The following is a 22,385-nucleotide window of genomic DNA, read 5'->3' on the forward strand; positions in this document are numbered from 1 at the left end:
CCGCGCTTTCTGCCAAGTTTGGAATTGCCGACCCCGGCTTGTGGACTAGTCACTCCGGGGTGGGGGCTGTTGAACGGAGAATGAGGGTCTACGGACTTCAGAGGACGGGTTTGATAGATTGATAATCAAAGAGCTGCATATGCATGACATTGTTGTCTTGGTAAACTTGGCTGTACCATGTATATCTGTGTGTTGTTCTCACTCCCGTCTTATGCTTCCTTGACCCGCGACCTGATCTAGTTTATACTTCTATGGTTGACAAAATCCATGGGAACGCCAGGTAGATTATCTAGACAGCAACGCAACTACACAAGGATCGTTCTGAAGGGGCTGAAAATGATTAAAGGTTGACGGTGAACTCGGCAAGACGTCTAAAAGCAAGCTATCCACAGTCTCTAAATACTTGGCTACCAACAGCAAGAAACCATGTTAGCCAGCCACTCCAATTACATATTGCATCAGTGGGGATTGAAAACTTGCCTGCAGCCTGCCATCTTCTGCCATAGTTCCAGGTGGCTTCCCGCAGCGTTTCCAGCGCCCTGGTCCACTCCCCCTCGTCCATGTCGTTGCGGAAGGATATTAGCTCCAGCGTAGCCCTGTAGATGACCTGGCAATACGTCGGAGGGAACGAGACAATGTTAATCTTTCGGTAATGGTTGTTGATTGTGTGTGCAATGTCAACAATCATGCGGACGATTGTCTTGACAGCCATTGACGAGGTGACGAAGCAATGCGGCGGGATGCCTTCCATCTCGCTTCTGCTCACCGTGTCTGCTATGATGGATCGATGGCGACCGTGCAATAGGAGAAGAGAGCTGCGATAAACCACGTTTAGTTTCGCTCGACACCTGTGACATGGTTACGGCCGTGAGGTACTTACACGAGCACCGTTGCAGACGGTTCGCAATACCCACAGGTGGCACCGCTATACAGGTCGACGAGGCATCTCATCATGCTCTGAAGCTCAGCATCTAGCTGCATTTGATCTTCCCTTAGGCGCTCTGATGTCTCACCCTTGGCTACTCGACGGCGAAAGGCCACTGTCTTGTCGAACAACCGCCACGCCACTGCTTGGTAGCCAAAGATGCCCGGCGCTGGATCACGAGTAATGACAGCGTCACCGATCCGAGAAAAGGAGGGATCAAGATCAAACGCCTCAAGGGGAAGGTGATCGGGCATTGCATCTTGACTGTTTCTGAAAGGCCCGTGCAGCAAGGTTGACCTGCGGCCCGTTGTTAGTACCGGCCGGCCAGATATGCATGCGGAAAATGTCCGAACCTGTCACGTATAACCAATGCCCACCAGAGATTGCATCTCTCCGCTATTCGTATCCACTCGTCGCTGAACTGAAGCTCGTCTGACGGTGGCTTCTCATCCTGAATGCCCATCAATTGGCCCATACGCACGCATAGGCCAATGGTTTTGTAGCATTCTTTGTACATGCCGAACCCGTACTCGTAGCAGGAGAGTAGAACCCCGGCCTGGACCATCTCGAGAGATGCGTCTATGGTTGCGTTCAGGCTCCAGAATGTCGAGCGGACTGCTCTGTACAGCGGTTCCTGCGTTGTGCCACTCGCGGGGCAGTGAATACATAGGACGATGCTCAGCAAGAGGAGAGCAAAGTCCGGACGCCTTGTCTTGCTGAACTCGGTCAATCTCCTGTAAAAGAGCTTCTGTGACATGATGGGCATCCATTTGTGGATATTGTCAAAGTAAATCTGCGACGCCCCGTAGATCTCTCCTGGGTGCGACTGAAGCAGTTGGTAAACCTCTTCGCCCACATTCAACTTTGAGGCAAGGGCCTCGAGTCGAGAAAGAAGATCACAGCCAGTCACGCTTGGTTCATCTGCCGTGTCGGGAGGGGATAGATCCACAGCTGGACGGGTAGGTGGATTGGACACCCTGGAAGTGCCAGGAATGAGCATCTCCTCAAAGAGCTTGAGCTTCTTCCTCAACTGGCGGAACTCCTCTATTACCGGCACGCTCTCGGTATCTTCGTATATGCATTGGAGATGCAGTCTAGACTTGTGAGCCAGGGCCACTACCAACCAACACAGCGAACCAGAATACAGATTGAAAGCCCTCCAATCACTTACCTCTTACACTGCAGGCAGCCAGGCAGCGCCTTGTCGCATTTCTTCTTCTTGCGGCGGCAAGCTAAACAGACATTGTCTGCCCGTGGCGGTGTGGGCCCTTCAACACTTTCAGGGGACGGCCGAGTTGAAGCCATGACTATGATTGATGGTTCGCTGAATTCTCAGAACGCTGGATACAACAGTACGGGAGCCGTAGTCTACCAGAGCGATCATGTACAAAGTATGGTTGGAGGTATGAAGCTTAAGCTAAGCAGGATGGCCGCCGTGATGCGGCTCCAGCTTGTACTCGGACTTGGCCCGGAGCCACAGTCGCGGAGTTTGAGCGGACTTGTTGGAAGCCGGGGCGGCCGGCGTCGGCCGCCCATTTGATGCCTCCCATTGACTGGGTATTGGCGAGCAGAATCTCCCTAAATCCGGGCTAGAAGCACCAGGCTGCATATGATCTGAAACAGCGCCGGAGAGAGTGGTCGCTGTTCATCTGCTTGATGATTTGCGGGCTGACAAATGCGGGAATGTGTTGATGCTCCGTCTCAACTCGAAGCACATGGTCCATCCGGTTGGAGGATTCGAGATGCTTTGTATTGTGTAATGATGGCAATCAATGGCCAGTCAATGAGCTATAAAGTGCTCTCTTCCGCTCTCAGTCTCAGTCCACGGGTGAAAGACCGATACCCTCGACAGGAGGAGAAACGCATCTGGAGTCCAGGACTGCTCGCGCAGATGATGACTTACAGAGAAGAGCTTCAAGCTCTTAGCTCCGAAGAGACGACTTGCTTCCGCAGCGTTCTCTCATTGACGACCGCAACCGAACTGTTGTGCCCATGACATCCTCATCATCCTGTCCTGCCCTGATAAGGGAACATGATCCAGATCGAGTAGTCTGCTACTTGTCAAGTCCATCTTTAAAAGGACATTGTCCCACCTAGTTCCCCAGCTGAAGCAATTGATTGACTCGGTTGCCGCCTTGGCTCTGATCCGTTTCAACATCCCCATCCCGCATCTTCATGAGTCGATTAGCTTCGCGACAAAACCATCAAATGCAATCAAACGGTCTAGTGGCGCAATGGTAGCGCGTTGCTTTCCGGTGGCAGAGGTTCCAGGTTCGAGCCCTGGCTGGATCGAGTTTCTTTCATTGTCTTCATTTTTTGCACACATCTCGAGGATATTGTTTTGTTTGGCTGGTGGTGTCGATTTCGTGGGATAAAGCGAGTCGAGAAGCTTCCAGCACTAACTCGTCGTGGGCAGCAAAGCGAAGGCAACTCAGTTGGTCGGAAGGTAAGACCGGACGGCACTGCGCTCCTTCCATGACAGCTGAACAGCCTGTTCGTTTTGTGGCTTGTGTCTGTGTGGCTGTTAATATGCCCCGGCCTATGGCGTCTCAGCGAGTGCGAATACGCTGGCCCTTGTCGGTGTGTATTCTGCAACTATAGTAATTAGCAGATGTGTCAAATCTGATTCCAAACTGGCCAATCAATGAGAACATGCGACTCTTTCATTCGACAAGAGGAATGTGAAGCGCGGAGGGTCTTCATGGATCCTCAAAATAGCAGTGTTCTGCTACACGTACCTCGTAGAGATGACAAGACGTACTAAGGTAGTACGTACAGCCGTTCAGCCCCAACAATCAAGGTGCCTCGCTGTGTCTGCGTATGGAATCCCTCGCTTTTGTTTGAGGTCCTCATCAGCATTCCTCTTTGCGCAGGCCCACGAGTAACATCAGCCACTCAGCGCCGTCATAGACACGTACAAATACTAGGTAGGCAGGCCACGCCAACTCGGATGCTGCATAGCCCAGCCACTCGTCACCTAATCAAGGCTCGGCGAGCAAATTGAGCCATCATGCCATTTTCTCTCCCGTCATGAAGAAACTGCCCTCGTCACTCAGATTCGCGCCTTGTACGCTTGCATCATCAGTGCGCGATCTGAACCTGTCCTGTCTGATCATCTGCCGGTTTTTGCTGCTAGTTTCTGGTGGAGCTGCAGCGTCGAGAGACCCTAAATAGATACCTTGAGGGTACTTGAGTGCGGCATCGTGAAACACGAGAGCTGGCGCTTAAGCAGTCATGATCCGTTGGTTCTTGCTGGGTCTCCCGCTAATGCTGCCCTGTTTGTGACGTAGCGACAAGCCACAGCGCATGACATCATCCGCGCTTCCTGCTGAGAATTGTATGATTTTACTTGGTCTTGCTTGTAGCTTGGGTAGCGGTTGCCGTGCGTGAATCACCAGTTTATGTTGTTAAATAGCCAAACCCTCTCGTGTCTTGACCCCTTTTTGCCAGTTTCTCTTCATTCTCAACTCTTCACATTCTTCTCTCGCCGCCGCAACTGACCTCTCGAGCATCATCGTCCGTCTCCAATCACCGACAAGCAAAACACCACTCCAACCGCTCACGAAACACCTTGAACGCATTCACGCCCAATTAGCCCGAAACCGCTACCCCTTCCACCAAGTCTTCACTGACTGGGCCGTCATCACGCGCCACCTTAGCCGACACCACCTTTACAGCGACTAGTTGCCTGGTCCGCAGCCATAAGCATCCAATCCGACGCCACCCGCTTGTCGAGAGCCTCTCGATAGCTCTTCAGCTGCGAATATTAATACAACCGTCCCCTCCTCCCGCAGTTTGCGGCCTCCCTCCCACGGATAATACAGCTCCTAGCAACGTTGATTTTATCAACTTTGGCAATCCAAAAGACGAGAAGCGCATTTACTTGAAAGAAGAAAAAGGCTATTCGGCGCCAAACTCTGCCCAACATGGCTTTCGGAATGATTACCATTATTCACATTGTCCTGGCTATCCTAGTCATCATTGAGCTTGGCCTCACAGGTTACCGTAAGTGAATCGCACAGACCCAATAGCTGTACATAGACTAACATACCTTGCCATAGTTGTCGATGCCACTTCTGGCTTCGGCTACTCGTCGCCTGCCTCGTTTGCGTTCATGCTCTTCAACTCCGTCTGGAGCTTCTTGATTCTCATCTGGCTGGCCCTCACGCCTCTCTACGCAGCTCGCTTCTACCATGCTCTCGTAGCATTTGTCATTCTTGTCATTACGACTATTTTCTGGTTCTCGGGCTCGATTGCCATGGCCGCCTTCATCGGCGTGCCAGAGTGCCACGGCATCACTTTCTGCCAGTGCTCGCAGGCCGCAGTCGCTTTTGGATTCTTCATTTGGGCGGGTTTCTTGGGATTGGCGATTCTCGAGGGCTTGACCACCTTGAGGGGCCACGCCCGCGCTGACAAGACCACGCCCTCGAACGTTTAAGCCGAGAATTTGAGACGTCTTGGATGGAGAAGTGAAGCTGAGGAAAAGGGTGGAGTGTGAGGGAACGAAATGATGCGATGCGATGACATGCTGAGAGTTTGGATCGGAGTCATGATACCCTATTACACCTTGTGCGATTTCTTTTTTTTTTGTCAAACGCTTGTTATGAGATATCACTGCTTGTTGAAAACGCCGGAGTCTAACGGCGACAGTATGAACTAGAAAACATGTTTTTACAATTTGATGCCAACTTGTGCCTCGCCTCAGCCCTCAGAGACAGTGGGCTACCACTATTACCATTCGCATCTTGATTCCTCTGCCATCGCCCACTGCGGCTCACACCACCAACACATTTGTGCATCCTATAGTCAATTTCATGTCTGCGCAGATGCCGCCTCGATGCCTGAGTGCCGACCCCACAGTGACTCTCGATCGAGAGGTGGAGCGGCGGGGGCACCTCAGGCCGTGGACAAAGAAAACGCGTACAATTACGAAGACATGCGCTGCGCCATAGCAGTGACAAATGCGCCTCATTACTTTGTTCTCCATCAAATGTATTTCACACATCCGGAGGGGCTCTTGTGAGAGGGGCTTGTGTGAGGTGACTGGCGTTGACAGCCAAACACGTGGCAGAGGCCTTGGTCAGGTACGGAGTATTACGAGTACTGCCCAAAGTGCTTGAGGGACCAAGTGTTGATGGCTGTGTGCCCTTTCTTCAAATGGTATTGTTGCGATAAATCAGTAAAGGTACTTAGATAATAGCACTTGGACCTTCTGAGACATGATTTCTTGGGAAGTTGCGCAAACTTGAAGAGAATGTACTTTTATTTGATTTCATTAAAAGCATCACAGCATCACATACCGCTTCCCGCAACAAAGCTTTCCATCCACACCAACGAAGTCGACGCCTTTCCCGCTATTAGCTTCCCGTCCGCTTATCGAGTGGCTGGAGTCGGGTTTGTTCGCATTCATGGCTTCGCCTTTGTGCCAGCCACTTGAAATCCACGTTTCTTCCCTTTCCCCTGGCAGCCCCGTTCAGCTGCTGGCCAGTGAGCAAGAGTCCAGCCACGTTTTTTTCGGCCCACCCAACCAACCGATGGGAACTCGGTCGAGCTTCTTTGTTTCTCCCTGTTAGTGAAGCTTCGGTTCAGATGCATGCATGCAGTCGTTCCGTCCATCCATCCATCTTTTCGAGTTGAGTCTGATTGTCGGATAGGCATCATTCTAGCTTCTTAACACCAAGGTTCACGCCCAGTTTCCTGGAAAAATCCCTCTCCAAAAGGGCCGTTTTCTTTCTTTGTTACGGTCTCTTCCCTTCTTTGGTTTCCCCGCCACCCAAGATTGATATTTTGGTTGCCCAAAAACCAAGAAAGCTTCCCTCCGCCCAACCACCTCATATACGAGGACTAAATAGCTCTACCTAGACAAGGGGGGGAAACAAAAAGTTCCCCCCTGTGCCCAACATGCATCGCACCGATAGGCTCACTCACAGCTGAAAGAAAGCAAGGCACTGGATCTGAGTAGACGTAATAAAAGCGGCGTAGAGGCGCATTACCGCACCTTTTTGGAGATTCCGCTTCTTTTTTTATTTACCCTCTTCTCCCTTTGTGCTGTCGGCGTCATTCCTAGCATTGCAGTGCTCCCATTGAGGGCTGTTCGTGCTACTTGAGAGCCTCTCCAATTGAACCGAGTTTTGCTCAGCCCAGCTTTGCGTATCGGATCGACTCAACCCATTGCACGTCGTCGCATCGCCAGTCCGTCGCTTCTGCGACACCCATCACCCACCATGTTGTTCGCACTCGTCTTCATCTGCACTCGCCTCTGCCAAATCGTCACCCTGGTAAAGCCTCAATACTCACCCATCCGACTCTCCTCTCCCCCCACCCCCCAAAGCACAAACGCTGACCCTTTTGTTTTCTCCTATTCATTCTAGATCCCCCCCGTGGGCATGCTCAGCTGGTTCGTCGGCAAGTTCAACGACGCAAACGTCCTCACCCCCGACGCCGTCCTCGTCCTCTTCATCGTCACCGTCCTCGCCCTCGCCTGGTGCCTCTTCACCCTCGTCGCCTACAGCCGCTCCTCGCACAACGCCCTCTTCGTCAGCTTCGTCGACCTGTGCTTCCTCGGCGCGCTCATCGCGGGCATCTACTTCCTGCGCGGCATCCAGTGGGCCGACTGTTCGGATCCGTCGTCGGCGAAGGAGGTCTGGTACTACCGGATCCACGATGCGGGCATCCCCGGGTACAGGTGGGCGCTGGATAAGCCGTGCGCCATGCTGAAGGCGTCGTGGGCGTTTGCGATTATCAACACCGTGCTGTTTGCGGTGACGGCGCTGGCGGCGCTTGCGCATGGGGATAGTGATGTGAAGCCGCGGTCTTCCGGGTATGTGGTGCGCGAGGTGCGGAGGAGCTCGCATAGTCATAGCGGAAGGCATAGTCATCGCCGGAGTCACTCGGGGACGCGCAGCCATCACTCTGGGTACGACCGTGGGTATCACGTATAGCGAGGCTGGGGCTTGGGGAGGGACGCGGCTGGTGGTGGGAGAAAAGGGCTGTCTAATGATGGGGAGGGAATAGACGACGACGTCTGCGTATACGATTGACGCTGCCAGGTTCGGAAAAGGGCAAGTCGGGCGCAGTACTGATGATTTTATGATTGCAAGAGAAGGCACGATTGCTCCGACGATTATTTCTTTCTATATGGCTTTGTTTTGACGATATACGGTGGGCATCTTGCTTGGTGGTTTATCCACAAGCTGATTTTGGGGGGGTATTTACGTGCTCTTTGTTTACGATTTATATATAGTTGGGAGGGCCAGCCAGTGGAACTCCATGATGAATATCTTCCAGCAATGCTAATGAGCAATGTCAAAGGTCCGCGCAGTTTGTCGTTGAGCATGTGACGTCTTGGACATCTTGAACAGCCAAACGGCAGCATCAATGCCTCCCCGTCTCTTCGCCCACATGGTACCCTCTCGCTATGCCGCTCCGCCCCTCCTCTATCGCCGTGCTGGCCTCCTCGTTGAAGTCGCTGCCGAGGCCCTGCCATGTCCTCTGTGATCGGAGATACTCTGCGCCCGGGCTGGCCACGCCATTGATCGTCGCCAGTTCACCCACTGATCTCTTGACCAACGCATCGGATGACCGCGGCCCGTCTTCGCCGTTAGCCTTCTGCGTCGTGGATGCGCTTCTGGTCGCGAGCTGCATAGGCCTGCTGTGGCTGACCAGCTTTCCCGTTCTCAGGTCGAAAACCGGCGGTAGAGACTCGTCATCGTCCGCATCCTCCTCGGCACCGTCTTCCGCTACCGTATCTCGGTCCACCTTGTCTTTATTAGTTTTCTCTTCCTTCTTCGGACTGTCGTCTTCAAGCTTCAGCTTCTCGATACCTCCCCACCATTCTCCGCCCCATACCCTTACTTCCTCATTCATCAAGGCCACCTCCATCTCAAAGGGCGTGATGACGGGGCGCCAATAGCCAGCATCCTCCTCGATCAGCCCGCTTTCCCAGCATCCGACGACCACCCAGCCCTCTATTTCGGCAAAATTGGCCAGCTTGGCTGGATTGAGTTTGCCTACGACGACTGTGTAGCTCTTCTTGCCAGCCTCCGCAATCTTCTTTCGCAGCAAGTCGATTGACGAGAGGTAATTTGACACCGAGAGCGTGTTGACGAGAATGCCAACGACGCCCGCCGAGGCAAGGGTGAGAACGCGAGCGAAGCGTCGGCGCAAAAGCCCTGCTGTTCGGAATGTCGGGTTGTCGAGGGTGGGAGATAACGGTGACGGCACGGAGAGGACGTGAAGAGAGGCGAAGCGGGACTGGAGAGCGAGGAGAAGAGATGCGGGAGGATCGGAGATGTGGAATAGGGAATGCGACTTGAGGAGCTCTTCGTCTATGGGGTCTCCCGCTATTCTCCTGTTCGGTATTACGCCCGCGGGATCTCTGATGACTTCCGTCGCTACTATGTTGGTATATCCCCGTTCTCTGAGAGCGTGCGCTATCGGTTCCACGTGGTTCTGGTATGTCAAGTCTGCCATGATGACGACCTTTGTGGCCTTGTCGCCAAACTCCTTTGTAAACTGCGCGACGACGGCATCGTGGTCCAGCTCTTGCGATGTGTACACGTAAATGACCGGCAGTCGGCTCGTCGGACTCAGACACGTCCGCCCGTAGTGCACCACGACGTCTGCATTCGCGTGCTCGGCCGCAATCTCGTCAACGCAGCAGGCGCTGTAGCTCGTGTCCGCGAGAATGCATATCCTCCAGCTCTTGGTTCCCTCGTCTGTGCTGCTTTCGCCCGCGCTCGTGCTTTCCAATTCCTGCTTGAGCACCTCCACTACTCTGGGGGCGTCGACGAGCATGTGGTCTGGGAACTGGAGCGCGACTCTCTTCCACCCGCCTTGCCGGATCTCGGCCGCCGTGCGCGGGATCTCGTAGGTGGTTCGGAGAGCATCGTGGGAGAGGGTCGACTTGGTTTCGGCTTGCGCGGCGGCTTCGAAGAGGTGGTCTTCTGGCGTTGACAGCACGGGGGCTGAAGAGAGTTCGGCCATGGTTTCTTATCTCGCTTGTCGCAGAAACACTGAATGCCTGCGCTTGAACGAGGAGGACGGATTAAGTTGACGAATGGAGAGGAAGAAATTTCATATCATCCAAGGCCGTTGAAAAGAGTTGGAGGGGCAGACCCTGTGCGATGGCGGGGTGCGGGTGTCAATCTGGGCTTCTATACGCGGGGAAGCAGGTGTGAATTAGGTCGTTGTAACCCATTGTCTCGAGACTGAGTGAGGTTAAGAGGCTTCAATCACAGGTTTTTTTTATTTTTTATATAACCGACTATAAGTTCAATATTGGTAGGATATCCAACTGGTTCAATACGAGCAAGCCAACAACTATCATGTCTTTCGATCGTTCAGTAAACCTGGGGTAATATCGAAAACCTTCCGTGCTGATGTAGCCCGCTGCATGTTTGGTAACTTCAAGTTATCTCCATGTTACGGTGCACTAGTAGTAGTTACTCCCTCAGTCTCCAGTCAAACGATGCCAACGGGCAAGGCATGTCTTGTGCTCTAATGTGTGATCCTGTAAGGAGGCTGAGCGACTGCCGAGGTCTTGATACTGATTCAATATCAGACATGCGTCACCCAAGGGGGAAACTCGTCTCTTTACGAGTTACCGCATTCGGACATTCCCATCAACTGGGCTGAGCTAAGACTAACAGCAACACATGAGAATCTGCCATCTCGGCACTCACCGCTAAGCCCTCGGCAATCAAATGTTTTCGAGAGTTAGTATTAATACTATTTCATGTTTTGAAAGCTGACAAGTCTTTGCTGAAAATGGAAATCCGTGTAAGAAAGCAAGTATCGTCCAATAAGATGCAAGGGCGGCTCCTATTGTCTGCCAGCAAAATAATCTGATTTGGTAGGTTGTACATAGCTTCATGCTGGTTCGAGTTAAACATGGGTTCATGTTGTGGCGTCCGGGTTACTTTAAACCGTTGTACAAGGTCGAGAATGCTGGCCTCGCTGTTTTTACGACTGTCTCACCGAGGAATCGTCTGAGACAGGCTGGACCTTGTGATGGAGTGCCCGTGCCACTTCTTATAACTGCTTGGGCCCTGACATCATGGCCCCGTGTTCTTTTCAAGCATGAACCTCTATAGCTTAAAAGAATCCTCTCGCAATGGCCAGCGACAACGACAAATTCCACCCTGCGCAGTTTTTGGAGAACAAGACGATAGTCATTGCGGGGGCAGGTCTTGCCGGCTCTGCGTTTGTTGTCGGCCTTCAGAAACTCTGGAATCCGAAACTCGACCAGCCAAACATCATCATATACGAACGTGATGCGCAAGACGTGGCTACACGAAGAGAGACGTACAATCTGTCTCTAACGGCCTATGACAAAAACGGCGGCCTTGTCGTGTTGAGAGACCTTGGATTGCTTGACGAGGCCTTGGGACAAGCTGCCTCGGGAGTTGATGGCGTCGGTGCCTTCAAGATATGGGACTCACAATGGAGAGAGCACGTCGCTTTCAGGAGGAAGCCCGTCCTCGGCATTCCATCATCCAGCATCCGAATTGCTCGAGAAGATGTTCGTCAAGTCCTTCACAATTCATTCCATCTCGGCGATCATTGTGTCGTCCACTGGGAGTCACAGTGCGTTTCTGCCACAGAACTTCCCGATGGTCGTCTGAGAGTTCGAGTGGTGAGCGGAGATGGCGCCGTGAGCGAGCAAGACTGCGACATCCTCATAGCTGCCGACGGGGCGAGCAGCAAAATTCGACAAAGCCTTCGCCCAGACGATCCCCTTTGTTACAACGGCGCAGTCCTCAGGGGCGGAGTGGCGAGGTTCGAAGAGGCTTTGCCGCCGCAGCTGAGTGAGGACTGGGGCTTTGTCGTCTCCCGCACGGGCGTATCTGCTTTCGTTTCTCCCATCGACAAGCACAGAATCCTGTGGACTGTTGGGCAAAATGAGGACCAGGTGCCAGGCCTGGATCGCGGCTCTCTCGATCAAGCTCAGGCTGTTATTGACAAGAGTCTTGAGCTTGCATCGCACATTGCCGAGCCTTTTCCCAGTATCATCAAGAGGACAGATCCCCAAACAGTGTTGCTCTTAAACTCGCGGGACAAGATGCCCTTTCATCATAGCGATATCACAAGGATACCCGCCATCTTTCTTGGGGACAGCAACCACGCACTCAGCCCATTTGCAGGGATTGGGGCCAATCTAGCACTGGCGGATGGATGGGAACTGGCATACCAAATGTGCAAGCACCGAAGCCTAGAGGAGGCCGTCAAGGCATATGACAGCGTCAGCGTCCCGAGAGCAGCACAGAGCCTGAAGCGGTCGAGAGGACTGATCAAGTCTGCCCATAGCACCGGCTGGCGATATTATCTGTTTTGGTGCGTGTTGTTAGTGGGCAAGTTTGTGAGATGGATGTCGAGCAAGATGGCGGGGAGCTGAGCTGAGGGTACGGGACAAGGGACAGGTGGTTGATATCCGGCAGAGACTCTTTTGGCTTTCGAATCATAGAACCGGGAGTAACGACTCCCATCGTCTTGATCAAACACTGCTCAATTGAGTAAGTTGTTGACTGATTGAAGGTCCAAATCGACCTCCGTCGGAGACTCGGGGATCGCAGGTACTTGCTATCTGGTGGCCTCTTCCGCACAGAGCAAGTACTCTAGCGGATAGGTATTCAGGTACAGTGTGAAAGACGGTATGCCTGTGTATCTGGCGCCACTTTACGCGAGAGATAAGGCCAATCAGCAGCGATTATCGAGTTCAGACGCGATCGCGACGCGGTGCATCTGCATCTCTTCTCTTGCAAGGGTCCTCTCTCGTTTGTTCGGTGCTCTATCTAATCCCATGTCGTCTTATTGAGTCTTTCGGCTCGCCGCTTGGCTGCTGTGTTGTCAATTCTTTGAGCGGGTTTCTCGTTTGAACATTCTTCTTCCATTGATGCTCGTCTGTTTCTCGTCCGCTCCGAAAATAATCACCAATCTGCAGCTCTTGCGTGGCGGCGGCTCTTCTCCTCCCCGTTTCTGTCGTTGTTCCATCCTGGTGCTCGATCCGCGCTGAATCACGATGCCCAGTGACAAGGCAGCGGGCGCTGCTCGCACGCCAGCAAAGGCCGCCCGGCCAGCTGCGGCAGCCGCCTCGTCGACCAAGCAGAAATCCATCATGTCCTTCTTCCAAAAGTCCTCGCCCGTCTCGGCTCCCTCCGCAGCCCGCGAAAAGGTCTCGTCCGATCACCAGCACTCCTCCCCTCTCAAAGAGACAAAGGCCAACTCTCTCCCCAAGGCGAAGCTCCCCTCCACCAAACTCTCCACCCCAGTGCCCTCCAGCGATGCTCCAGAGCCCCCGAGCTCGCAGGAGAACATGGAGTCGACCGCCAAGCGAAGCAGGAGCAGGCCTATCAAGGCCTCGGATAGCGACATGGCGCCGAGTAGCCCAGTTAGAAAGGTTTGCGTTCTCTCGTTTCAAAGTCCTCAGTCACCCACTGCTGACTAACTTGGTGCAGGGGAAGAAGGCCGTCAACTATGCCGAGTCCTCGGATGAGGAGGAGCCCTTCGCCTACGGAGCGGCTTCGCAGGCTCGGCGGCGTGGTAGGGCCCGCAACACCGTCGTCGACGACGAAGATGAGTACGGTGGAAGCGAGACGGCCGAGCAAGAAGAAGAGGGTCCGTATTGCCATGCCCTTCTCGCCGATACTGGAGACACAAAGGCTGACAATAGGTGCAGATGACATGGAAGACTTTGTCGTGTCAGACGAGTCTGATGGAGAGACTTCTCGATCCAAGAAGAGGAAGCGTCCCGCGAAACCCTCGTCAGCGCGCAAACGCACCAATATTTCGCCCTCCGCCAAAGAGGATACGGAGCAGGTTATCACGTCTCTCGATGATATGGAAATAGATGACATCCCCTCCACCTCTACCGCGAAGCAGTGGTCCTACGACCCAGATTCTACCGAAAAGCGGCCTGTCGTTACACCGGCGGATCGGGTCGTGACAAAAGACCCCAAGATGAAGGAAAAGGCGTACATGAAGGAGCCGGACGAGCGCTATCCTTGGCTCGCTAACATTCGAGACAAGGAAAAGCGTCCGCCCACGGATCCAGACTACGATCCGCGTACCATCTTCATTCCTCCAGGCGCCTGGGCCAAGTTTTCTCCCTTCGAGAAGCAGTACTGGGAGATTAAGCAGGATCTCTGGGACACAATCGTCTTCTTCAAGAAGGGCAAGTTCTACGAGCTTTATGAAAAGGACGCAACCATTGGTCACCAGGAATTTGACTTTAAGATGACGGACCGAGTCAACATGCGCATGGTCGGAGTCCCTGAGGGCTCTCTTGACCACTGGGTCAATCAGTTCATCGCCAAGCAATACAAGGTGGCCCGTGTAGAGCAGATGGAGACCAACCTGGGCAAGGAGATGAGAGAGCGGCAGGACAAGAGCGGCAAGAAGGCTGACAAGGTCATCTCTCGAAAGCTGGGCTGCATTTTGACGGCGGGAACTCTGGTGGATGGCAGCATGCTTCAAGACGACATGGCTGCTTACTGCGTCGCCATCAAGGAATCCGTGGTGGATGACTTGCCAGCGTTTGGCATCGCCTTCACCGATACTGCCACTGGCCGGTTCTTCCTCTCTGGGTTCGTCGACGATGTTGATCGGACCAAGTTCGAAACGTTGATCGCTCAGATTGGCCCTCGCGAGCTTTTGCTCGAAAAGTCCGGATTGTCCACAAAATCTCTTCGCATCCTGAAGAACAACACGAGCCCTACCACCATCTGGACGCACCTGAAGCCAGGCACAGAATTCTGGGATGCCGACACCTCCAGGCGAGAACTCGCCTGTGGGAAATACTTTCTCAAAGAGGAAGACGAAGAAGAAGTTTGGCCCGAAGCCCTCCAGGAATTCAAAGACAACGATCTCGTCATGTCCGCCATTGGCGGACTCGTCTCCTATCTCCGATTCCTCAAGCTGGAAGCCCCCCTATTATCTCAAGGCAACTTCGAGGTGTACAAACCCATCCAAAAGAACAGCACCCTTGTTTTGGATGGCCAGACTCTAACCAACCTGGAGCTTTTCTCAAACACTGTTAATGGCAACACTGACGGCACCCTGTTTGGTCTACTTAACAAGTGCATCACTCCTTTTGGCAAGCGTCTGTTCCGCCAGTGGGTTGCTCACCCGCTGTGCGACATTGATCGTATCAACGAGCGTCTGGATGCCGTCGAGTTGTTGAATGACGATCCTTCCATTCGCGAACAGTTTGCTTCCCAGCTCGTCAAGATGCCGGATCTCGAGCGACTTATCTCACGCATCCACGCCGGCGCTTGCAAACCTGAAGACTTTGTTCGCGTCCTTGAGGGGTTCGAGCAGATCGAGTACACCATGACTCTAGTGGGCGCCTTCAAGGGTGGAAATGGCCTGCTTGATAGGCTCATTTCTGCCATGCCCAACCTCGAGGAGCCGCTGGCTTACTGGAGTACGGCATTCGATCGACAGAGAGTTAGGGAAGAGAAGTTGATGATTCCAGAGAGGGGCGTGGACGAAGACTTTGACGCCAGTGTGGCTCGAATCGAGGAGATCAAGACTCAGTTGGACGATCTGTTGGCAGAAAAGAAGGCGGAGCTCAAGTGCAAAACTCTCAAGTTTACGGATATCGGCAAAGAAATCTATCAAATCGAAGCGCCCAAGAGTGTCAAGATACCTTCCAGCTGGCGTCAAATGTCTGCGACCAAGGACGTCAAGCGGTGGTACTTTACCGAGCTCACCACTCTTGTCCGGAAACTCCAAGAAGCCGAGGAGACTCACTCCCAGCTCATCCGGGAAGTTGCGTCGCGCTTCTGCAAGAAGTTTGACGTTGACTACGAGACGTGGCTGAAAGCCATCAAAATCATTGCCCAGCTGGATTGTCTGGTCAGTCTTGCCAAGGCATCCATGTCCCTTGGAGAGCCGAGCTGCAGGCCTCAGTTTGTCGAGGAGGAGCGCAGCGTCTTGGAGTTTGAAGAGCTGAGACATCCCTGCATGATCAACACGGTGGACGACTTTATTCCAAACGACATCAAGCTCGGTGGTGACCAGGCCAAGATTAACCTTCTTACCGGTGCCAACGCGGCTGGTAAGTCGACGGTTCTCCGAATGGTAAGCTCATCCACCCCCGTTCCCTCCCTTTCCATTCAGAATCTAACATTGTCATAGTCGTGCATTGCCGTCATCATGGCTCAGGTTGGCTGTTTCGTTCCGGCCAGGTCAGCTCGCCTCACTCCCGTGGACCGCATCATGTCCCGTCTGGGAGCCAACGACAACATCTTCGCCGCCCAATCCACTTTCTTTGTGGAACTCTCCGAGACCAAGAAGATTCTCGCCGAGGCGACTCCCCGCTCCCTCGTCATTCTCGATGAGCTGGGTCGAGGCACGAGCTCATACGACGGTGTCGCAGTCGCACAAGCTGTTCTGCACCATGTGGCAACCCACATTGGCTGCATCGGCTTCTTCGCAACGCACTACCACTCTCTCGCCACGGAGTTTGAGAACCACCCCGAGATCCGCGCTCGCCGCATGCAGATCCACGTCGACGACGCAGAACGCCGCATCACGTTCCTGTACAAGCTGGAAGACGGCGTTGCGGAGGGCAGTTTCGGCATGCACTGCGCCGCCATGTGCGGCATCTCGGACCGCGTCATTAAGAGAGCGGAGATTGCCGCAAAGGAATGGGAGCACACCAGCCGTCTCAAGGACAGCCTCGACAAGGCCAAGACGGGGTGCTACATTCCCCTGGGCATTCTCAGCGATGTCGGTTCGCTGCTCGGGGATAAGGGGGACGTGGGGCCCCAGGGGGTGGACGTTTTGCTCAGAGCCATTGAGAGCCTTTGATGTTTTCATTTGCAACTTTCTTTCCTTTTCTGGGTCTCGTTTGCCATGGCATGAAAAACATTGCGAGGGGTTTTCGATGATCTCACGACACGGAACGAGTGTATATGGGCATGTGTGATTAGGAAATTTGTGATGGCATTTCGAGAGGTATATATGGATCACGCGTTGCGGCTCAGGGCGTCAAGGAAGATGCATAAACGTACAATACATATAAATTAGAAGCAGTAACTGCACACAAGAAAGCACGTCCATCTCTCCATGAAGCCCATAACACTGCAAGTAACACTGCAAACAACTCTTTCAATCGGTCCAATGAAATGCAAAACAAACAACAATTTCCCTTACTACGAAACATTTCCGACGCAAGTAAACAAAACTACCAAATCATCGACAAAATACCAAACAAACCAATCCAAAACACAAACTTGCGACCAGCGCAGTATCTCTATTTCGTCTTCTGGCGTTTCCTCATCGATCGGCGAACCGGCGCCGTCTTTTCCGCCTCCTTCTTCTTGTTCATCACCTTCTTCGGTGATGCAGCTTTCGCTTTCAACACTTTCTGCAGCATGGGCGTCTTCTTCCTCCTCAACGGCCTCTGAGCATTCATCTTCTCCGCCTTCTTGGGAGTGGGCTTCTGTGCTTTCTTGGCAGGTGTGGGAACCGTTTCCTTGCTCGCGAATGCAGATGAAGGTCTGCTCTTCCTCTTTCTCTTTCCGTTCGTGTCCTTGTCCGATTCAATCTCTTCATCGTCATCAGACTCCATGGCATCGCCCTTCCCCTCGCGATACGTTGGATCCGCCACAGGCTTCAACTGGAACTGCGAACGGGCTTTCCCGGCGATAGGAGCATCGGCCACATCGGGCGCAACCCAGCCATTGGGCAAAGGAGACGGGCCTCTGTACGGCGGCCAGGGAATGGACCACCAGTCTTTGTTTTCGTCGTTGTTGGGGTCGGATCGCCAGTAGGAGCCGTTGGCGTTGGTGATGTTGAGGGGATAGAGTGTCCGGGCGTACGAGGGATATCGGCGGAGGAACTGCTTGCGGAGGTTGCTCAGGGGTTTGGGCATGATGCTGGCGGGGATCCAGCCGCTGCGGTTGGGTAGGCGCTTGATGGATCCTATGCCGCGACGGATGCCGCAGCAGCGGGTTGAATCGTAGTGAAGCTGTTAAAGGAGGATTGTCAGTTCATCTAGTCACGAGACTACTTTCTCTTGAGAGTTGCTTACCTCGATTTCCTTGGCCCTTCCCAGTGGGGACCTGTCCCTGTTGTGTTTCTTGGGAGCCTTGCGGAAGCACTTTGAGCAGTAATACTCATCAGTCGGTTCAAACTCCGGGTCATCAGGCCCAAGCACTCTGTGCCAGTTCGGCGATGGATCACGTCGAGGCGGCCTCGCTTTTTGTCCATCCACGTCGCTCTCGCTATCCTCGTCGTCTTCTTCGTCGGCTTCATACTTGTAGTCGCGGTCACCCTGCCTTCCTCGCTGTCTGCCTCTTGGCTTGCGGCGTTTCGCGCTTGAAGCTGTGCCTTGGAGGTCGCCGTCTGACTCTTCGTCCGACTCACGTTCAACTTGTCCGTTTTCTTCTCCAAATTCGGACCCATCATCTGGACTAGAGTCCGACTCTGAAGAATCATCCTCGAGCTCAAAGAGTGTGGCCTTTTCTTGAACCTGAGGGTTGCCCTTTTCTTTCTCGCCCTCTTCTGCCAATGGATCTGGGCTTGATGGTTGGCTTGAGGGCCGATGAGGGGAACTGGTATCGGAGGCATTGTACGCAGATGCCGCATGTCCATTCGATGGGCTCTTAGACATTCGCCTGGGGAGGACGTCTTGGAGAGTGTTCTGGTCATAGCGACGGGCATTCGAATCAGGATTGGCGATCCGGGGCACTTTGAGACCAACACCCGCAGCTTCCATTGCTGCTCTCAATGTCATGCTGAACTCATCCTCCAGCTGACCCGTCGTAGCTTGGACTCGTCCTCCTTCCCTCAGACTTTCCGTAGGCTTTGCTTGTTTGGGCTGTTCATGGGCATCATCGAGGTTCATGCCGTCAAGGTCGTGCTCCTCTCCATCAGAAACGATGGCGTCAAAGTCGGCTTCAGCAACCTGCAATTGATGGTTTCTCTGCTGCTGGCGGAACGCAGCAGCGTCCCCCTTCTGCAGTAGAGACGAGGCGCTCCCACCAGATGCCGGGTCCGTAGGCGGAGGCTTCTCATACCTCTTCACCTTTCTCAGCGGTACGGAGATGGTTCCTTGGCCGTCGAACTGGCGGATCGTGGCCTTGTTCACACCGAGCGCCTCCATGAGCATATCCTTATGCTTCTCTCTCATATGACGCTGCACCTTTCCAGCGCTCCAATGTCCCGGCAAGACATCGTTACACCACATACACTTTCTTCCGGTGTGGGATGCCTCCAAATGTTTGACCACGGCTTGCTGGTTGTCGATTCGGTAGGCGAACCGGCAACCCTCATAGGGGCATCTCATGGTACGGTTCAGGCAGAGGCCACGCAAGTCCCAGGTGATGCGCTGTAGCTCCCCTTGCTCAGTGGGCGTCAGGATAGCCTTTGATATCATCGGCATCCTAGGGTCTGTGCGAAGCATGTGTTCAACAGGAGGTGCATATGCCGGAAGTTGAATGCCGGAGTTGGCCAGCCGTGGAAACCGTCCGTACTTGTCAAAGATGCTGGGCTGCGCAGCCCACGCCCTTCGCCGCCGTTTGCTGCTGCTTGATGCCGCCCCCAGACGATGGGGAATCGTGGTCGTGTCGGAATGGGGCTGTCCTGTGGGCTCTCCCTCTCCAAGCGAAGCCTCCGAGGCTCCTGAAGCGGCCGGAGGGAAACCGGCTTCTCGAACCGCGTTCTCAGCCAAGTATTTTCCATTCTCCTGGGCGGCATCATCGGTAGCCTTCTGAATGGCCTTATACCTGCCCTGTTCCTTTGCCGCTCCCTTCTCGGTATTGTGGGCCGCAGGTTTGACTCCTGCGACGGATCCATATCGTGGACCCCAGATACAAGACTTGTCGACCTGAGCCCGCCAATCGAAGGTTTCTGAGTCGTGAACCTTGATGCTCGCCACCGAAGTTGTGATCCTGGCGCGGATGCTGAACCACTGCTCGTCTGTGGCTTCGGGTCCGATGAAGAAACACGGCGCGTCAACCTCGGCGCTCGCAGGCTCATGGTTGAACTTGGGTTGGATGCTGATGAGGGCATCACCAGCGCGCAGCTCTTCGGGGCGTTTGTGATCAAGTCCAGCGCGAGACATAAGATCAGACACAGAACGCCAGAGATCATCCAGTGTCGAAGACAAAGGGGGCATGCGCACATGATGCTCGGCCCCGTCGCCTCCCGTTGTAGAAAAGAAGCACTGGTCCTCCTCCCACTCTGGATACAAAAGAACAAAAGGATTGCCTGCAGCGACAATCTTGGACAAAGCTGAAGCGTAGCTGATCTTGCAGTTCTGGGGCAGATCATCGGACATTCGGATGGAATAATAGTCCTGGTCCCTGTTGATATTGGGGCCCAGGGTTGCGCGACCATCGAGCAAGCGCACATACTTGAGGTGCTTGACGCTATCGCCGAAGGCTGAAGTGATCATTTGTCGAATGAAAGACAACAAGCCGGTGACAGTATCTTTGTCGCTCTCGTCAAGCGGTAAGCTGGTGGTAAAGTGAAAACCAGGCAGCACAAATGCGGTTTCCTTATCGCCAAGCTTGTTGCATCTCAAGCTGGAGAGCGTTCCATCGCCGGCGGGAATGAGTGACAGGATGTCGGAAGAGCTGATTGCAGAGAATCCATAGATTGGAGGAGCAGTGGCAAAATCAGAATCGCATTGACCCAGCCGAAAGAAAGCATGGTGAAAGTGGCCCTTTGGTTGGCCCAGCAGGACCTCGAAGGCGGTTCTCAAGTATTCGTTGCACTGGTCAGCACCCCATCCACACACTACTTCCTGAGACGGCCGAGAGCCGTGAGACCCTGGGAAATTCAAGTAACAACAGGAAGCGGGAGCACCTCTCATATGGGCCTCCTCTCCTTCTGGGGTGTAGAGAACACAAGAGACAATGGTGTTGAGATGCTTCTCGCTGGGCTGCCAATGCTCGGGAATCGACTCCTTTTGAAGCTTGATGAAGAAGGTGTGCCGATTGTTCGGAGGGGTATCTCCTCCTTTGGAGACTTTCTCGGTGATGAAGTGCAGCGTTGTACTACTGGCCTTCAGAGGGACGGTGTCGTGGATCGTGTTGATGGTAATGGTCTGGTTGTCGAAATGCACGATCGAGAAGTTTGTGCGCTCTTGAGGCCCCAGGGAGAGCAATTTCCTGATGGCATCCTCATACGTCTGCCGATCTCCAGGGATAAAGGGCACCCGCCCCTGAAATCCGTAGAGACTGATCCAGTTTCTGCTTGCTATTTCCACCGAGGAAATGTCTTCAACGCTGTCAGTCTCTTGGGAGTTGCCATCTTCGGACTCTGTATTGGGGTCAACTTCCATGCGGTCGGGCTGGTCTTCCATTGTGTCATCTGCATCGCTGCCGTCTTCATCGTCATCGCCATCGCTCTCGCCGGAGCTCAGGCCGCTGAAGCTGTCCTCAGCCCAGTCGCTGTCGTCATCTCTTCCACCTCCTCTGAGGTGTACAACTGGCTGTCCATCCCCGAGCTGCCCTTCTCTAAGATCTGACGGTCTCCTCAAGAAGTGGCGGAACGGGATGGCGGGAATTGGTGAGTTCTTTTCGGCTAGTGAACTATTAGTTGGCGAGTCAAACAAATCGTGTCAACAATCAGCTTACCGGAGAGAGTATCTTCATCCCAATTGCGCTCTTTATGCGCGGACAGGAAATGCAAAGGCGGTTCAACAGCGTCTCGTGACGGCTTTGGCTCTTGAACTTCCATGTCAAAAGTCGACTCGGTCAATGAGAGACGTTCTGGCTCAATGGGCAGTCCAAAATACAGCATAGTCAGCTTGGTAGGGATATCTGACGTGACGCCTTGGAACCGGGTTTGCAAGAGTCGGTGGTATCGGTAGGTGTTGTCTTCTTGGATTCCTTTCAGGATGACCGCCTCGGATAGCATGAACAGACGAGTCTCGTGCGACGTAAAGAAGGCAGGAAGGATTTGACGAAGGGTCATCCCGCCATTTGCGAGAAGATCTTGAAATGCCTGATGTACGTCAATCCACTTCTTGCTATTGGAAGAAACGGCGACATCGACTCGCCTCTGGGCTTCTTCTTCAGTGACAGCTGAGACGCTATCAGAGCCACCGAGAATAGCCCCTCCAACGCCAGTCGGATCCATGGCGTTTAGTGTCCAGGATGGTACTCTCACCCTTTGAGGTAGCGAGGGGTGATCAAATCAGAGAGATTGACTGCGATTGACTCTGACAATGTGGCAACAAGGGTATGATAACATCAGGTAGTACGATGGGGGATCGGACGAGAATCATGTGCGGGCATAAGGAAAGCAAAAGACCGGAACTCGTAGAAAGTGAAGTCTCGAAACCAGATGGTTTAGCGTGGAGTGGATTGATATATATTGAGGGTATGTCAGGAGTAGCTAGCATCATGGGATATTTTTGGGTCATACATAAACGTCTTTGTCGCAATGCCATTGTGTTGTGAAGCGGGTTTCAGGGGTCCTTTGTCATCTGAGTTTTCAGAAA

General features: G+C 53.5%; 7 protein-coding genes and 1 non-coding gene across 8 annotated transcripts; 5 read left to right on the plus strand and 3 right to left on the minus strand.

The window, feature by feature from the left end:
• Positions 1 to 382: 382 nt before the first annotated feature.
• Positions 383 to 2,230, minus strand: BBK36DRAFT_1202882 (hypothetical protein; the record flags this gene model as incomplete). Its single annotated transcript, XM_024897239.1, is given in 4 exon segments — positions 383 to 815; positions 881 to 1,222; positions 1,279 to 2,082; positions 2,097 to 2,230. The coding sequence occupies 4 exon segments, from the start codon at positions 2,228 to 2,230 to the stop codon at positions 383 to 385; spliced, it is 1,713 nt and encodes a 570-aa protein (XP_024749154.1).
• A 915-nt stretch (positions 2,231 to 3,145) lies between these two features.
• BBK36DRAFT_t102 lies at positions 3,146 to 3,217 on the plus strand. The gene has a single exon. It is a non-coding gene; the product is annotated as a tRNA-Arg (tRNA).
• A 1,634-nt stretch (positions 3,218 to 4,851) lies between these two features.
• BBK36DRAFT_1169528 (hypothetical protein) lies at positions 4,852 to 5,363 on the plus strand (the record flags this gene model as incomplete). Its single annotated transcript, XM_024895329.1, has 2 exons — positions 4,852 to 4,930; positions 4,987 to 5,363. 2 exons carry the CDS (start codon positions 4,852 to 4,854, stop codon positions 5,361 to 5,363), a joined length of 456 nt encoding a protein of 151 aa, XP_024749155.1.
• Positions 5,364 to 7,149: 1,786 nt separating this feature from the next.
• On the plus strand, positions 7,150 to 7,866 carry BBK36DRAFT_1159961 (hypothetical protein; the record flags this gene model as incomplete). Its single annotated transcript, XM_024894251.1, has 2 exons — positions 7,150 to 7,203; positions 7,297 to 7,866. The coding sequence occupies 2 exons, from the start codon at positions 7,150 to 7,152 to the stop codon at positions 7,864 to 7,866; spliced, it is 624 nt and encodes a 207-aa protein (XP_024749156.1).
• Positions 7,867 to 8,299: 433 nt separating this feature from the next.
• Positions 8,300 to 9,910, minus strand: BBK36DRAFT_1120536 (diphthamide biosynthesis protein; the record flags this gene model as incomplete). The annotated part of the gene is made up of 1 exon (XM_024890709.1): positions 8,300 to 9,910. The coding sequence occupies one exon, from the start codon at positions 9,908 to 9,910 to the stop codon at positions 8,300 to 8,302; it is 1,611 nt and encodes a 536-aa protein (XP_024749157.1).
• A 1,129-nt stretch (positions 9,911 to 11,039) lies between these two features.
• On the plus strand, positions 11,040 to 12,320 carry BBK36DRAFT_1121234 (FAD/NAD(P)-binding domain-containing protein; the record flags this gene model as incomplete). Its single annotated transcript, XM_024890803.1, has 1 exon — positions 11,040 to 12,320. One exon carries the CDS (start codon positions 11,040 to 11,042, stop codon positions 12,318 to 12,320), a length of 1,281 nt encoding a protein of 426 aa, XP_024749158.1.
• A 526-nt stretch (positions 12,321 to 12,846) lies between these two features.
• Positions 12,847 to 16,987, plus strand: BBK36DRAFT_1135570 (DNA repair protein). The gene is made up of 7 exons (XM_024892690.1): positions 12,847 to 13,322; positions 13,381 to 13,540; positions 13,602 to 15,781; positions 15,818 to 15,901; positions 15,932 to 16,006; positions 16,064 to 16,738; positions 16,776 to 16,987. Exons 1-6 carry the CDS (start codon positions 12,945 to 12,947, stop codon positions 16,736 to 16,738), a joined length of 3,552 nt encoding a protein of 1,183 aa, XP_024749159.1. The 5' UTR covers positions 12,847 to 12,944; the 3' UTR covers positions 16,776 to 16,987.
• Positions 16,988 to 17,183: 196 nt separating this feature from the next.
• Positions 17,184 to 22,021, minus strand: BBK36DRAFT_1120744 (hypothetical protein; the record flags this gene model as incomplete). Its single annotated transcript, XM_024890736.1, has 3 exons — positions 17,184 to 17,900; positions 17,964 to 21,455; positions 21,506 to 22,021. 3 exons carry the CDS (start codon positions 22,019 to 22,021, stop codon positions 17,184 to 17,186), a joined length of 4,725 nt encoding a protein of 1,574 aa, XP_024749160.1.
• Positions 22,022 to 22,385: the final 364 nt, after the last annotated feature.

The sequence above is a fragment of the Trichoderma citrinoviride genome (assembly GCF_003025115.1).
Source record: "Trichoderma citrinoviride strain TUCIM 6016 unplaced genomic scaffold BBK36scaffold_8, whole genome shotgun sequence".
NCBI classification, from domain to species: Eukaryota; Fungi; Ascomycota; class Sordariomycetes; order Hypocreales; family Hypocreaceae; genus Trichoderma; species Trichoderma citrinoviride.

Coding starts and splice junctions, on each gene's coding strand:
- BBK36DRAFT_1135570 (XM_024892690.1), top strand. CDS start 12,945: ATGCCCAGTGACAAGGCAGCGGGCGCTGCTCGCACGCCAGCAAAGGCC. Junction 15,902..15,931: donor ATCCCTGCATGATCAACACG/GTGGACGACTTT, acceptor AACGACATCAAG/CTCGGTGGTGACCAGGCCAA. Junction 16,007..16,063: donor AGTCGACGGTTCTCCGAATG/GTAAGCTCATCC, acceptor ACATTGTCATAG/TCGTGCATTGCCGTCATCAT.